Consider the following 16497-nt stretch of genomic DNA (forward strand, 5'->3'; position numbering starts at 1 on the left):
CCTAGCTTAAAGCTGATCGACATTTCTCTGAACAAAGAAGTAAAGATGATCTGACCTCAAACTAAATCTGCAGGAGCAGCAGAAGAAGATTTCTTTAAGAAGTGGTCTGATTATTTAATTTCTATAAATGCTACCTCAATGTTACTCTCAACTTCTCTGTCAAAGTAATATCAAAGGCTGAATTGTATTAAAGTGCTAATGACAATGTTTAGAAAGAATATGCTTGTATGCAATCACCGTGTATGAATGCATTAGTCTTTAGAACAATGTTATAAACAGATTTTTATAAAATGCATGACAGAAAAAAATGTGTAACAATATATATATATATGTATATATATATATATATATATATATATATATATATATATATATATATATATATATATATATATATATACATATATAACAGTTATTAGGCTAAACATGTGGTTGCTTTCTGATTCATGCACTTTAAAACTGCACTTTTAGAATAAGCTGTTGTCATAAATAATTTGATGTTGAAAAAAATCTGCATTTTTCCAGCTTCACCAATAAAGTATTTGTTTCACTTTAGCATCCAGTAGGGCTGGTTTGATCTTTTACTAGACATATAAAACTCCAGATCTCCCTCAGCTTGCAGTTTGTTACTGAAATGCAGATAAGAAGGGCGTGGAGCCAGTCAGGACTCTCTCTTGCAGGCCCAGGGTCCGTACTCCTCACAGTCTGCAGCAAACAGAGTCCCGTCTCCCCTCAGGTCTGCACAGTCCCTGTCATCGCTGTCCCAATGCACCGCCAGCCTTGAAAGCACACACACATGTCCATATAATAAAAATAAATCATTCACTCTAAGAATGATTATAAATCTCCATTGAGATTGTGATTATGGAACTATTTATATAAGCCAGATGAAAAATGAAACAGAAACTCATTTTACAAAGTTCTGTGTCTGTATAAGAGTGTGTCTTTGTATAAATATTTATATATATGCTTTGTGTTTTACTTTTAGACTAAGTTCAGTTTATTTATTAAATAAACATCAACGTAAGATATTATGTGCTTTGTGTTTTACTTTTAGACTAAGTTCAGTTTATTTATTTTGGTGCCTACACAGACACACATATTATATTATATTATATTATATTATATTATATTATATTATATTATATTATATTATATTATATTATATTATATTATTGTAACTGAAAAGATCAGTTGCTTCTTTTTTAACAAATAAAATCTGCAGTCGCTGATGTAATGCAGTTGTTTATGTTCTTAGCGCTAATTTAAAGGAACCATTTTGTGTCTGCCGACACAAAATAATCTTTCAGTTAAAAGTCTCCAAATTTATCGATACTCCTAATGACGATATTTAAAAAGCCTACCATCTTTTATCCCAACATATCCATTTTCAAAACGTGATAAATAACTGTGGAAAGTTCTGTATGAAGCCACTGTAATGTTAGCATTTATCCAACATGGCGTCCTTGAGTCTTTATTAGAAAATTAAAGCAACCCCCCTCAACGTCTCTAATCCATACAAACTTTTAAGGTAAAAATGTTCATTACCAGCGTTTGAAGCATTAATGAAGGAACGAAAGAATCAGCAGAACAATTATTTTTCCCGTTGTAGTTTGAATGCAACACTTCTGCAGTTATAAAAAGACAAGGAAACGAAACTATGATGCTTGAGTTGGTGCTTTCCATCTACATCATTATGCATTGATTGTTCTTAGTTTTATGTGAATTTCATTTCTCCTTTCAGTAAAAACAAAACTCTTCCTGTCTGCGTTTATGTACATAGAGCGATTTCCTTATTGATTTTTTAAAAAAAAATAAACTAGTCTCTACTGAAAACACAGTTATCTGTCATTAAAATACATTGTATTGTAAAAGTTCTGTGCTGAGCAAACTTTAAACTTGTTCCTGTTGCTGAAGTATTTCTTAGAAAAATATGGACCAGATGATTCTTTGTTTCAGCCAGAAAGATCAGACTTACGGTAAGTGGTCCTGGACGTCCTTCCCACTCAACCACAGCCAGCGTCCCTCCTGCTGGCTGTCCGTCAGTCCCACCCACAGGAAAGGAAATTTGGTGGCATTGCACATAACTCCTTGGAGAAAATCCTATATTTCAGGAAAAAGGTAGACTTTTTATCTTTCTTTAGTCAGACAAAAAAAAAAAAAAAGTCAGTATACAAAGTCTCAGAGATGCTTAAAGAGAGAAACACAGGGAGAACTGTGTCCTCAAAGCTGAAAAAACACAGTTGTTACTTTTTAAAGGTAACTTAGGTGACGTTCACATTGCAACCCGAAGTGACCCAATTCCGATTTTTTGTCAAATCGGATTTCTCTCTCTCTTTTTTTTCTTTTTGCCGTAGTCGTTCACGCTTCCAAAAGCGACTTGTAAAGTGTTCTCCAGTGTGAACTGCAGACGACCTGAAAGAATCCTGCATGCTCGGTAGAGGGCGCAATAACGTCACACATAGAGAGCGTGCTCAGTGTTTTGCCAATCGCCATACAAAAGAAATAATGCTCGTGCTAAGTGTTTGCGGAAGTAAACGTGGATGCTAACGATTTTGGAGTTGGAGCTAGCACAGTAATAACTTAATCCTTATTATATTCCGCCATGGTTGTTGTTAATGAGAATAGTGACGTTTGTCGAGTATCACATTCGAATCGGATACGTTTCAAATGTGGAGGGGGAAGAAATGGCATTTAAAAAAAATTTTGTTCTGACTGTCATGAAAAGAGCAGCTGTGCCGCATTGCGGCAAAAAAAACAACAACAAATAAACAAAACCGGAATTGTGTCACTTCAGACTGCAGTGTGAACGCAGCCATCTTGTTTTTGTCTCTCTCCCGTGGTGCTCTGTTAGTTACCATCTCTGCATCGTCTTTGATCTCAACCAGGCTGCTGTTGTGCTCCTGGCAGAACTCGGCGCTCTCTTTCCACCGACGGTTTTCCTGGAGTCCAACTGAGAAAAAGTAGCAGTGACGCCTCCACCAGAGCCAGCCTTCTGGACACAAACGGCATCTGGAGTCTTCAGGCAGCGCAGACACAAACAGAACCGCTGAAGTCAGGACAATGTCTATTATGCTGTATTTGCTTTTCCATACAGATTAAAAATGCCATTGTTTTCTGAGACTTGAGCCAGATAATACATTTTAAACTCACTCTGAGTGGCCAAGTGCAGCATCATTTTCAGGTCTTCACATTGTTTTTGGCACTGCTGCAGGTTTTCTGTCTGTTTATTCTGAAAAGTTGGATCTTCTTCTTCTCTTGCTGCTCCCCATATGGCTGGCACATGAGTTTATAAAACTTTAGACAATGTAAACTGAGATTGTATTTATTTGTTAAATGCAGACGCAGTACTAAAAGATGGAGCTCATCAAAGTATGTATTTAGGACATCCTAAGTTGTTTTATTGTTGTTTTTTTCCCCCTGTTGTTTTGAATAAATTAATGGGAGGAAAATAAGAAATCCAAAATACCAAAAAGTATTAAACTTTAAACGACTTGACCATTTCACACGATTTTCTTCATTTATTATTTACTCATTTTTCCACCACTTTTCTAAAGAATAAAAATGATTTAAATGTAACATTTACAAACACCTGAATTCGTATTACTCATTCTGCTGCTTACCAAATAAGCAGCAGGACAAAATGATCGCGGTGATCAGAGATATTGCTGCTATAGCAACAGCCCCTCCACATGCCAGGTGAGATTTCTTGAGGGATTTTGTATCTGTAACAGAAAAATTACATTATTTTAATTTACAGAACTAAATTGCAATAAACTGTGGTCTCAGATCACATAAAAGCAAACAAAGTCCATTTCAAATGTAGAAAAAAAATACATTTTTAAAACATTTTTGAAGCTATTTGGTTACTGTGGGACCGCTGATGAAGCTTTCTGTGTCGTGCTGTTGCATGTATTTTAATTGATGTTGAAGATGTTCAGGTTCCAAGGTTTAGTCGTATCTGATTGTTTCTGATGAAACACGGAGAAAATAAACAATTTGTACATTTCTTTTATTCTGTATCTATAGTCTCTTGCCTTAGAAAGTCCCTTCAAATCTTACTGTCTATTTCCCCCATGACTCATTTTCTGCTGCTTTTGGGACTTGCAACGTCTTGTTATTCCCCAACAAGGAATTTTAAAATCTTAGGATACCAACGAGGTGTAATCTGGCTCACCTGAACTCAGACAATGAGTCTTCTTAGACTAATGCAATCCCTGGTGTGATGAACATTAATCTGTCTCTGTACAACCAGTCTGCAAGTATTTCATAATAACTCTTGTTATTGTGGAACAGAACCTACTCCAGATGCTTTCCTCATTTTAATTTACTTTTTACATCTATGAGCAGGAGGTAAGAACACACTCGCTTTGAGAGAACTTACTCCGACAAATTTGCTATGGACAAGTCATACAAAAAAAACCTGAGCTTACATCAGCATATGTTTGTATATGCACAGAGGACATTGTTTTTTGGAGGTCTTGGGGGTTACAATTTAAAATCTTAAACATCTGCTGTGTGTTAAACTTCAATCCACAGAATGAACATGGTGAAGTTGTGGCAACCAGAACCAAGAGAAGGCTACGTAGTTTAGCAGGAACGCCAGGCAGACGCAACGCAGCCTGGAAAAGCTGCTGCCACCAGAAAACAATTTGATCTTTAACGCATAAGTGAGACTCATCTCATTCACCTACACATCCACATGTTTGCATCTGGCAGACCTGGAGATGAGCCCGTCAGAGCACTAAAAACTACATTTGAATGTTGTAAATTAGGACTACAGCTATTTTCAAATAAGTTAGGCCAGTTGTGGATGCATGAAACTCAGCTACAATGAACGCCATCTGTTTTATCTTTAAATCTCCATCTTCCTCCAGCAGAGTGCGTTTCCATCCATTTCACAGCTCACCTCCGCATGCTGAACTTCTGAAATCCTCTGGAGCTCTCAGTGATCCGTCTGCGCTCTCGTTTGCAGCCATCTGTCCCTTTAGCTTGACTTCGCATGTGTTTTTTGACTTGTGGTGTCGTGGCATGCGATAGCACGTTTTTCTTGAGTTTTTTTTTTTTTTTCTTTTCTTCTTTGGTATGAGTGAACAAAAATAAACAAATTCACATCCGAGGCAGTTTACACAGGAAGCAACCAAAGTGTGAAAAGCGTTACGCCTGAACTAAGAAAGCCAGCGCTGTCTGATTCTCTGGAGACTGTGTGTAGGTGCAACATGCAGCATCTGAACTCTGCTAAATTAGACCTGGAGAGTCCCACCAAAACACAAGAAGAAAAACTTCTTTAAGAGTTGACATAACTTGCCTTGTTGTAGAATGGAGTAGATCCATATTCTGTCTGTACCTTGTCAAAGTCAGAGCATTATCTTTGTTGTCTTTAAGTCACTTTGTAACTAATTTGACGATACAATCATGGTTTTTGTTCCATTTGTGTCCAAATTTGAGCTTGTTACCCGATTTCTTGAGGTGTCGTTCAAATGTTCCCACGTGACGGCCTTCTCTTGGGATCTATTTTGTGAAGTGCACCAGTCCCTCCTCCTGCACAACACCCAAACATGACACTTTGACCCCATGCTTAACAGTTGGAGGAGGTTTTCTGGCTTGTAAACCTCCTCTGAATGTGACGATGGTCATTATGTCCAAAAAGCTGACGCAGCAGACGCCCTCAGGAGGCTCAGCAGGAGAAGCCAGTTCTGACTGACCAACCAGCTGCACTAAACTGGGACTGGTTTTGGAAAAGAAGAGAGCAAACAGGTTTAAGGGAAGCCAAAAATCCAAATGTGGTCCTGTATTTATGGTCTAGTTTCTAGTGCAAATATCTTTGTACACTTGAAATAAAACAAAACTAACATACACCAAAGTTCTCAGCAACACATGAGATTGTTTTATGTCAATAATTCTTGAATATCGATTAAAAAAATGACCACTCCCACTGTCAAACCACTTGCTTGTAATGCAAGTGAAAAAAAAATCTGCAGGTAGAACTTGAATTTTTTAAATAAATAATCAAGAATTACCGACTTAAAACAACCGCATGCGTTGCTGAAAACTTTGTTGCAAGTTTGTTTTGTCTTATTTCAAGTCTAGAAACATACTTGCACTAGAAACGACTTGTTTCACTGTTGGTAAAGATCCTGTTACCAACATCAGCAACATTTTCATAGGGTATTTTACTGTGGTTTCATTGTTGTTTCACACCTTCGTGCATAAAACCACATCATCTCTAGAATGCAGTACCCATCTCTTCTCTTAACAAGATGGCTGCACATTTCCATGGCAGTCATGCGTGCATATAATTTGACAGGTGAACTGCACTTTCTGGAGAGTGAACCAGATTTTTGACGGTCGACACTTTCCTTCCGGAGAGCTGATTTCTTTTTCCATCATGTCACACGAAGAAGCAGTGCGTTTGTGGCGTTGCTTTAAAATTCATCCACAGGTGTGTTTTTATTTGTGTTTACCCAAAATATTGTGAATTAACACAAGATATTTTTTTGGCTTTCATGTATTCACATAGAAACAAAACACTCATTAAACTGGAATTTATGAAAGTGAAAATGATGCAGCTTTTATTTTTCCCAGTAAGATCTGCCATACAGTCCACAGGGTTTTACAGAATAAATTCACAGAGCGCACTAGAAGTAAGAAAAACGAGACGGTTTAACAAATCAAAGCAGAGCTGGATTTACAGGAGAGCAGAGGAAGAACAGACGCCCCCTAGAGGCTCAAGCAGGAGCAGCAGGTTCTGACTGGTTCTGCCGACCAGCTGCTGGAGCAACATTCAGTGTCAGTCCAAACTAAACTTACTCTGGTTTTACAGCAAAAGAGAGCGAACGGGTTTAAGGGAAGACACAAATCCAACATACTCAGATTAATCAGCAGAAAACAAATTTAATGGATTATCACAACAGTAATGTCAAACTGGTCAGATTCAGGACAACAAAAGCAGCAAACAGTTGCATCACTTTGCATTTCCATATAAATATACTCATAATTTTATTTTTTACAGCATAATTGTAGCGAAGTCAGCAAAGCAGCATTTGTCCTTTCAAATCTCAACCATTCTTTCCTCGGTTCAAATGTTAATGTCACATCTTAAGTTGAGCAGAAAACAGGCCTAAAAACAAGCATCGTTACTTATGGTTTACTAAGATAAATGCAGAGAGTTGTGCACGTTAACTGTTTTACGTCACATTGACAGCAAGAGTCAGAATTTAATTCTGTCTATAACAACATTAACAGGCTTGTGACTGGATACAAATAAATATTTTGTGGGGAAAAATAAGAATGTGGAGAGATTGTGTACCAGCATTTGAGTCAGGTAAAAATATTAAAATATAAAGAAAGATAACATAGCACAATTTCTGTTTATTAGTACTAAGAGCTGAAGATAACGCATCTCTCGTCCGTTCAGATATTTGTAATAGTTATTTCTTTTTAAATTGTACGAATACATAATATATATTGATCCGTCATTTCAGCCGGAGGCTTTTAAATAAAATATCTTATCGCATTTTTTGTCATCTTAACTATTTTAAAGGCAACTCCAATGTCCTTTATTGAAATTTTAAAACTAATTTCACATTTCAAGTAATGTTTAAAATATTTTAGAACAATTTTTTTTAAATATTTAATAAGAGTAATTGAAACATATTTATCAGGCCTGGATATGGGTCATTGGCAGACAGTAATATTAATATTCTGCATCGTCAAAATAAAGTTCTCAGACCCACAAAACCTCTGAAGAAGAATCACATGTGTATTATGGGTCTGTTTTTAAAATAAATCTATCTATTTAAACCTATTTAACCCACTTAAGCCTACAATATTGTAACTCTTTTAAATTAAATATTAAATAGCGCCCTCTGGTGGACATACATAAAAATGAACAGCTGTAATGACGTTAAATTGTGACTCAAAGAAGTATTTATTAATCTTAAGATAAAAGTGTGATTTTGGAATTTAATATTTCGCAACAAAGTTTGAGTTTTTGAGTATCTTGTTTTAAAAACAATTAATGAACTGAGACAACAATATCTATAATTTTTTTAAGCAATATTCATCCAACAAAGTGGAAATAGTCGGAAAAATCCCAAACCCAAATCGTTCCTGGTTTTTGAAGATGCACCAAAAACCTGATCTGAAATCCACCAGATTTTCAGCTGATAGCTTTACCGGTACTTCAGAAACCAATCAGAGTGAGGAGGAGCGGCTTAGCGCTGTCAATCAAGCTAGTGTACAATATGTTCAATGTATTAACAGTGGAGAAATGCTTTACCATTCCAGGAAAACCATTTATCATGAACAGGAATTTGGTCCTTTTGTCTTGTAAGGTGCCATAAGATTAAATTTGTTGTGAACTGGTATTAGATAAATAAACTGATGTTTGGTAGGGAAACGTCCTGTAAAAAGCTCTAAAACCCTTCCCTAAATTGACAGGTAGCAATAAAGAGTTTGGTGTTTCATAATCAGCTTTCTCTCAACATGGACCCGAATGCCTCATCTGCTGTTACAGCAATAGAAACTGTGAAAGAGTAACAGGGTCTTACTTTATATAATAGTGATAAAGTGTAAAGTTTTCCGAGTTGGTATTTTAAAAGTTGGCAAGTGAACCAGATATTTTTTTCTAATGCCTCAAAATGTTACAACACTTGTTTAAATGCTCTCTTGCCGTAACTATATATCAAATAGTGTCTCAAAAATAAAACATTTTTACACCTTAGTTGATGTAGAAGTGGTCTTGACTTCATGATAAACATAGTTCCCCAGGATTTCCTTGAAATGGTTTCGTAGCTGCAACAGACAACAAAGGTTAACATTCACCAGACATTCAACAAACCTGGGTAAAAGCTAAATTTCAACTCACCAGCCCAAAGGTTGGCTGACTTACCTCCTCAAATACAATCTTCTTCGTTTCGTATTTCTCACAGTACAGAGGCTCTTCTGAAGTGCAGAGCATTGACAGACTGATTTCCACTGGATCTTCAACTGCAGGACAAGTGGAGACGGTGAGAAGCAGAAGCAGGAAACCGAACACGAAGACAGACTCTCATTCATGTGAACAATTTGCATTAGTGTGCAGTTTGCAAATGGCACGCTTTCAGTTTTTGGCCACCAAGTTCACCTGACATAAACACATCATTTATTCCGATGATATTACAGAGGATTTAAATCTGATCAGCAGGTTCTCAGACTTTCCGATGTTTTCCTCTGGACCCTGGATGGTTTTTATTTACTCTTCTAGGCCATGCAGTGTTCCTGACCATTACGCCGTATTGTAAAGAGTCTGCTAATAAAATGAGGAACGTGGATTAAGTAAAAGAAAAGGATAACATAAGGACTACACTGTATTGCCAAAAGTACTGGATGCCTCCTCCTAATAATTGATTTTATGTATTTCAACCACTTCCATGACCTCAGGTGTACAAATCCCAGCAGCTGGACAGGTAGACTGAGAAACTCAGTAGAATTAGAGTAAAGTGGAAGTGATTGGGAATGAGAGGCATTCAAAAAAAAAAAAAAAAATCAGCCAGCTGAAGCACAAAGTAAGCAGAGGTCTGGCTCCCTGTAGCTGAACGGTTTAGCACCACAACATATTAAAGATCTGCTGTTGACTCCTTTGCTCTGCATTCCCAGAACCAAACATGGAGAAGCAGCATTCAGCTTCCCTGCACCACAAACCTGGAACAAACTTCCAGAAAACGTCAAAAAAAAAAGAAAAAGAAAAAAGGACAAAACTCTGAGTTCCTTTAAAATAAGGCTAAACCCATTCGGATTAATAATAGCTGGAACATTGATCAACATATCTGATGTGATTTTGCTTGACGATTTTGATGATGGCATTTGACGAAATGCCTTGTTCATTGCTTGTTTTGTGATAGCTGCAAAGGAAGGACTGATATAACAAATCCTAAGGATTAATAATGAAGGAATACTTTTGGCAACATAATACATCTCATGAAGATTAACGCCATCGGAGGGCCGGGACTTTAACTAATCCGTCCATCCCAGGGTAACGGGTCCAAAAGGGAAACCCAGACATGACCCCCCTCTACCATCCTTCAGGCTGACAGTCATGTTGTTCTGTGTGTTCGTCAACCATATGAAATCTTAAAACACCTTGAAGTTTGGAGTTAAAACGTGACAAAAGCTGAGCGAGTCCATGTGGTTCAGCAAGGCACTGCATATTTTCTCACCTGTTGTCCCATTGCAGCTTGCAGGATCACTCGTCTTATTATCGCTCAGAGTGTACACATTAAAGTCGTATGTGCTTCCTGACTGCAAGCCAGTGAAAGTGCACATGGTGGTGTTTTCAACTCGAGAGTCGAAGAAGGACCAGAATGTAGAGTTTAGGGTGCAGATGTATTTCTTTGCTGATGAGTTTTCTGGGGGAATCCACTCAAAGGTGAGGGAATTTGTTGTCTTGTTGCGTACTTTGGCTCCAGTGGGAGGCGACGGGACTGAAGGCAGAAAGAAAAGGTCACTTACGTCTCTTTAAAAACATGTTATAACAAAACGCTCAGCTGCTGTCTGAGCATGCAGTCTGTTTTTATTAATGATCAAATAAAATCAAACTCACGGGTGAAAATTAAGCTCCACGTTTCTGGGCTTTCCTGATTATTAAGAACTGTGCGGACCTCCACTTTGTACTGGGTGGCAGTTTTCAGGCCATAAAATTCCACTTTTTTATTCAATATGTTGTCTGATTTCTCTACTTCTTTGCCATCCAATAAAAGCTTGGCTGTAAAGGTTACATTACTTCCAGGATTTGGAGTAAAGTCCCAGGTAGCATCAATGCTGTCGTGTTTTGCTCTCAACTTTAAATTTGAGATCGGTCCTGGAGCTGTTTATAAGTGAAAAAAAAAAAATCAGATTAATGCAACAGAATTTGCTGTAAAGAGTCTCTAAACAGATGAATCAGTTACCGGTGTATGTAGTGATGTTTACAATTTGTCCCTCCAGGCCACAAACGCCCAAGACGTTCACACGAAAGTCAAGCTTAGTGCCGTTTTGGAGGCCAGACACTTTCACTTTATACGGTTTGACCAAAAGACCTGTTTGGTTTTCCACAATAAGATCCAGCTCCCTGTTATGAGGCAACACACAAAGACTGTCCTGAAACAACTAGTACGGTAAGCAGATGTTAATCACTGTGCTCCTTTTGTGTTGAAAAACACAACGGACAAGAACATGAAAGCAGCAATTTGTAGAGTATGGTGTACAGAGAAATACGTTTAATATAGGAATATAAAGGGGACGAACCCGTGTGTATCATTGGCCAACACTTTAAAGCCTATGTAATTTCCCTTTGGCGGATTCCACTGGAGTTCTAAGTACGTATCACTGATGTTCCCAGTTTTCAGGTCGGACACGTTGCCGGGCCCTGAAAGAGAGACAGCGGGCTGTTATAAAACGGACAAAGCTTCTCTTTGTGTTTGCCAAAGATGAAACCAAATAGAAGCAGGCGAGTGTCATGGTCCGCATGAAACATGGGCGTAATTTGCCTTTTCAGATTAGAATGTCAGATAGCGTTTGAAGGAAACGAGGAGCCGGAAAGTTCTTGCTCGTTTCCCCTCCTGAACAGTACAGATGTAAACTCACGGGTGCAATTTGAGATGCTGATGTTCTTACTCCACATGGACCTGTCGTCGACTCCTGTGCGGAAAACGAAAGTGTACTTGTTTCCCTGTGTCAGGCCATCAAAATCCATGTGTTCTGCCGTAACGTTCTTGATGTGCTTTTCAGTTCCCAAAGCTGAAAAGGCGATGACTTCGAAGAAGCCATAGTTCCCGTTGGGTTTCGTCCAGTTCATACTGATAGTGTTTTCTGTAAAACTGGTCACAGTGAGGTTTTGGACCTCTCCAGGTACTGAAAGGAGGAAACAAATCCAGAGTTAGTCTTTTCAGGTTGTCTTTTGTTGTAGTCACATTACAGGTACGTCAGCGATACTTTGAGCCGCCTCGTCTTTGCTTTGTAGAACAGTAATAGTATTTGTCTCAATGGGTTTACAAGGTGTGAAAGTGATAGCAAAACAAAAACAGACATGCTTTGCTTCATTAAGTGGGACACAACTGCACATTATGTGCCTTAAAGGTGGCATTAAGGTATTAAAATGATAATTCATCTACTTTGTGTATTTCTTGCAAAAATCAAACTCTGGAGCAGAGCTAACGCTGTGTAGAAAACTCACAGTGAGCAGAAAATTAAATATATCCGTATTCAAAATCACCATACAAACCTTCTCAGGTTTAGGGAGAAATTTTTCACTTGGGTTAAAAATGGTTTGGACAGATTTTTCTGTTGTTGCATCACCATCTCTTTTTTTTCTGTTTACTCAGGTTATCCAAGCCTATACTAAAGTTATTTGATGATCTAAAACAACTCGTACTCAAAATCCAGACTCGATACTTGGTTCGAGTTTGACTTCTGCCAGGAATCTTGTTAAATTGTCATTATTTACAAAATCATGCAAAGTTGGCATTTTTAATGGACTTTTAATGCAACTTTTAGAGCAACTTTGCATTAAAAGTGTCATTATTTACCGAATGACACTTCATGACAACTGTCACAGTCATTCATAAAGACTCCTTTATGTTCATGACAGGTGTTATGTTAGGATTATGACAGTGTCATGTCAGTGTTATGCACAGCCCTTCAAATAAAGTGTTGCCTATTCTTTTTTTTTGGGGCGGGGGGAGATACTGCATTCATGATTCAGAAACATGAATGCAAAACACCTTAAAGACAAGAAGAACATATTCAGATTCAAAGAATTTATTAGCCCTCTCCTCTTCTCTCCAAGGTGGTCAAAGCTTATCTACTAATCACAATAATCAACAACTTACTGGTGTAGAAGGAGCCATTGAGTGGATTGAGGTCCCTTTCACACTTCACTGCAAATACTGTGATATTGTAGCCGGTTCCTGGAATGAGGTTGTCGAGTGTGTAGCTCAAATTATCCATGTTTTTGGTGACGTTCCAAGAACCTTCACGGGAAAACGCCTCGAAGCGATAGTGGCTGATGTCACCGGGCCCCTGATCCCACTGCAGAGCTGCAGACGAGGATGTGATGTTGGAGACGTTGATGGCCCCCATGAAGCGGTCTGAAGGCAAGAACAAGATGGACAAAAACTGGTAGATTTAGGCCAAGAGGGAAAACATGTGGAAAAGTAACAGGAAAACATGGAGTCACAGCTATAAAGTCGAAGTTAATTTAACTGTTTGAGTTTAGGATAAACAAACAAAGTCATCAAATCGTTGAACCCAAAGTTGGGGCTTCACGAAATATTCTTCACTGTCCAGCTTTCACAAAGAGGACCTGATGGCTACAGACAGTTCTCACTTTGCTTACTGGTCATCTCACTGAAAACATACAACAATCCAATTTTTTGAGACCATTTCTCATGGTTTGCTACTAAAAACAAGTTTGCTTCGACTCACTTACTCTTTCAATTTCAATTTGCCATGAGTACTAATTTTCTTTATTCTGCCAACATTCGTATTTTCTGTGGCCTCCAGTATTCCCACTAACTACAGAAGCTGTTGTACCTTCATAGCAGATGAAAGGCAGCTCTTCAGAGCACTCTCTCTCAACCCAAGGCCCAAAGGCCAGTATGACCACACACGAGTTCTCGATGTAGTTTTTATTATTCTCTGGTATGATGGGAGGCAGCATGGGCGATCGTTCGCATGTTGAAACTATCGGCGGCTGTGGTGTGGTCGTCCACGGTGAATCTGTGGTGTGACGTGCGGGAGCTGTGGTGGATTCCCACGGCTGGGTGATGTTGGCTCTTCGTGTTATGTTGGCCCCTTCTGTGGCATTCAGCCATGTGGTGTTCAGCCATTCTGTGGCGTTCGTCAACATGTCCATATCGGTTTCAACGTCATATAAACTGGTAGAGTCGGTCGTGTTGTCGTAGCTCTCGGTCACTGTGATGTTTGTTGAGTCTCTGCTGGAGTATTCGGCGACAACAGAACCTGTTGGGAAGCCCGTTGTCGACCCGGTAGGCGACGGACTCGTCATACTGGTGGTGGGCGAGGGGGTCGTCCACCTGGGGGGTGCCGGGCAGGTGCAGGAGCAGCTGCAGCAGTCTATTTTTGGCAACGGGGATTTAAACAATGGGAAGCCGGGGTACCAGTTCTGGAAGACGATTGGGTCCCCATTGGCCCACAGTGTCCAGGGCGTCCCGAAGCTCTTAGACGAGGTGTTGGTGGAGTTGTAGTAGTCGTAGTCCGAGTCGTAGTCGTAGTCATCGGTTTCGTTGTAGGTGTCGTTGTAGTTTATGTACTTGCGGAGGCCAATCCAGTGGGTGGAGTTTATTATTTTGGCGATGACGTGGATGTTTTGTGGCGTGAGAGTCACCATCTCTTTAAAGCAGACCTGAGCAGACATAGAAGACATAACTGTGTTAAAGCTTCAACTACAAAAACAAAGATGAGAGCCCAAGAATGTAGTCAAAGTGAGACTTAGCAGCCTACTAACACTTCAGCAAATATGGCAAAATAATGTTTATGGCAACAAAAACCATAGCATATCGCAAACAGTGAATAAACCCTAACAAATTCAAATGTTTGCACTAAGCTCTTGTTTAAAAAGAAAATACAGGAGGTGCTATTTAGCTGTATTGAGGCTGAGCTGATGACCGAGTTGCATGTGGGCTCCAGCCGCCTTTTAATGCAAATTATGTGCAAATAGTTTTCAAAGAATGCGTGACAGCCAGGGAACATGAAAAATAAATTAAAATATAATATATAAATATATAAAAAGGATGTTTGTTAAAGGACAATTACGACTAAATTTATTAACACGAACTGCTAAAGGTTAATGACAAACCGAACAGGATTTTAGAAAATTTGTGAAGTTTTAAAATTAAATGTCTTTTCAAACTTAAGTTGCCCTGAACTGATATTTTAATACGTTAAAGCGGTAACATTTTCTCATTTGCTTACAGAAGCTTCTTCTGTCAGCATTTAGGTTGCAATAGACATGACTTTAGAGCCTCTTTCATAAAAATGTTTCCGTCATAAACTCGTAATGAGGTCAGGTGTGGTGAAGCTCTGAGCAATGAGGAAGTAAAGGTTTGTCTTTTAAATAGTGCATGTTAATATATATATATTTTTTCTAAACGTCTGTATATTGCACACATCACTTTAAAACAAGACATTTAGAAGAAATGTCTTGTTTTCGTTTCCTGAAGTACAAGGCATGTATCTGAAAGACCTGCTTTCTAATTCTGTCATTAAAGTAAAAAACAACCTCAGGACGACTATTAATAAGCGCCTGTCACAATAAGCAGTATACCAATTAATAGAATAACTGATCTATCAGCTCAATCATCTCCATGATTGTTTTTCTTTTTCTACCAAACACTGAATGAAAAAAAGTTTCAGTTTGGTGCTTTGGTCTCAACTGGCTCCCCGTTTTGAAGGATAATTTTTGTTTTTAAACATTCGATTCAGTTTTATTTTGGATATTTAAAACGTCTTCCAGTTCCAGAGTAAAATGTCTGCAAGAAATGAAAGCTTAATCGTCTTTGTAGTTATATTACTTTAAATCGGTCCCAAAGCAACATTATTGATCATAATTTTTTTTGGGACAATTTATCATCCAGAAAAATTAGTCATTGCATTCATATGTTGCTGAAATTAAACACAAAACCTCTCAATTGCCCTGCTAATCTGTTGCCTCTCAGTGCGTCCAGCTGGACGCTTCAGAAAGTTTCTGGAGGTAATCTCAGGTCCGTCCGTACCTGGCAGTGGTTCCTGGCGTCAGCCCAGCTGGCGTTGTGCGGGCTAATGAAGTACTGCCTCTCTGCAGCCGTGTACATCAGCAGAAGGCCTGAGAAAGACAAAACCCTGATTTAGTCACGTACAGATGTTTATTTTCACATTAACCAGGAAAAATTGGTATTCAACCGGGATTATTTCAGATTATAAGCGTCCATAGGATAAAGGGTGAAAAAATACAATTCCAAGCTTGAAATGCATCACTTCATATATAATCTTACTTGAAGCAGAAAATTAAAAAGCTTTAACTTCCTGGTTCGCTTACAGGTTACTAGAATCATAATCAGTGGATCAATCATAATGAAAAGTCTAAAAACTTTCCTAAAGCGATGGTACTCACCCCAACAAGCAGAAATACACAGTTTATGTATGAACGTTAAGTTTCCCATGGTGGCGTCCCGTTGAATTTACACCAAATCACACATTCACACTATCATATTAAAAAAATATATATAAATGCATAGAAAGAAAAAAGCGCCGAATGCTGATGATTCGTCTCTTTATTCGCTCTGGCTGTTATGTTTCCTCTTGGTCAGAATAAACCCAAATGAGTAATGAAGCAAAATGTTCAACAGGTAATAAAGTCACATATGACGCTCATCACAAGGCTCTATTCACCTAAAAATATCATTAGATGCAGCTGCTTTGCATTCATATTCCAAACATGCAAATCATTCAAATATTTGCGTCAACAGAACACAAGAAGCC

General features: G+C 38.5%; 2 protein-coding genes across 2 annotated transcripts; both read right to left on the bottom strand.

Moving 5' to 3' along the window:
* Window positions 1-388: 388 nt before the first annotated feature.
* LOC106919134 (CD209 antigen-like protein C) lies at window positions 389-5685 on the bottom strand. The gene is made up of 6 exons (XM_014989318.2): window positions 4910-5685; window positions 3624-3725; window positions 3154-3276; window positions 2859-3019; window positions 1979-2103; window positions 389-779 (listed from the first exon to the last, which is right to left on the bottom strand). Exons 1-6 carry the CDS (start codon window positions 5031-5033, stop codon window positions 662-664), a joined length of 753 nt encoding a protein of 250 aa, XP_014844804.2. The 5' UTR covers window positions 5034-5685; the 3' UTR covers window positions 389-661.
* Window positions 5686-6545: 860 nt separating this feature from the next.
* Window positions 6546-16373, bottom strand: LOC106919131 (receptor-type tyrosine-protein phosphatase H). The gene is made up of 11 exons (XM_014989314.2): window positions 16130-16373; window positions 15753-15841; window positions 13552-14383; window positions 12849-13106; window positions 11605-11871; window positions 11266-11386; window positions 10929-11089; window positions 10583-10846; window positions 10200-10463; window positions 8894-8991; window positions 6546-8796 (listed from the first exon to the last, which is right to left on the bottom strand). The coding sequence occupies exons 1-11, from the start codon at window positions 16176-16178 to the stop codon at window positions 8716-8718; spliced, it is 2484 nt and encodes an 827-aa protein (XP_014844800.2). The 5' UTR covers window positions 16179-16373; the 3' UTR covers window positions 6546-8715.
* Window positions 16374-16497: the final 124 nt, after the last annotated feature.

The sequence above is a fragment of the Poecilia mexicana genome, unplaced genomic scaffold, assembly GCF_051168715.1.
Source record: "Poecilia mexicana isolate PSO_F unplaced genomic scaffold, ASM5116871v1 scaffold_18, whole genome shotgun sequence".
NCBI lineage: Eukaryota > Metazoa > Chordata > Actinopteri > Cyprinodontiformes > Poeciliidae > Poecilia > Poecilia mexicana.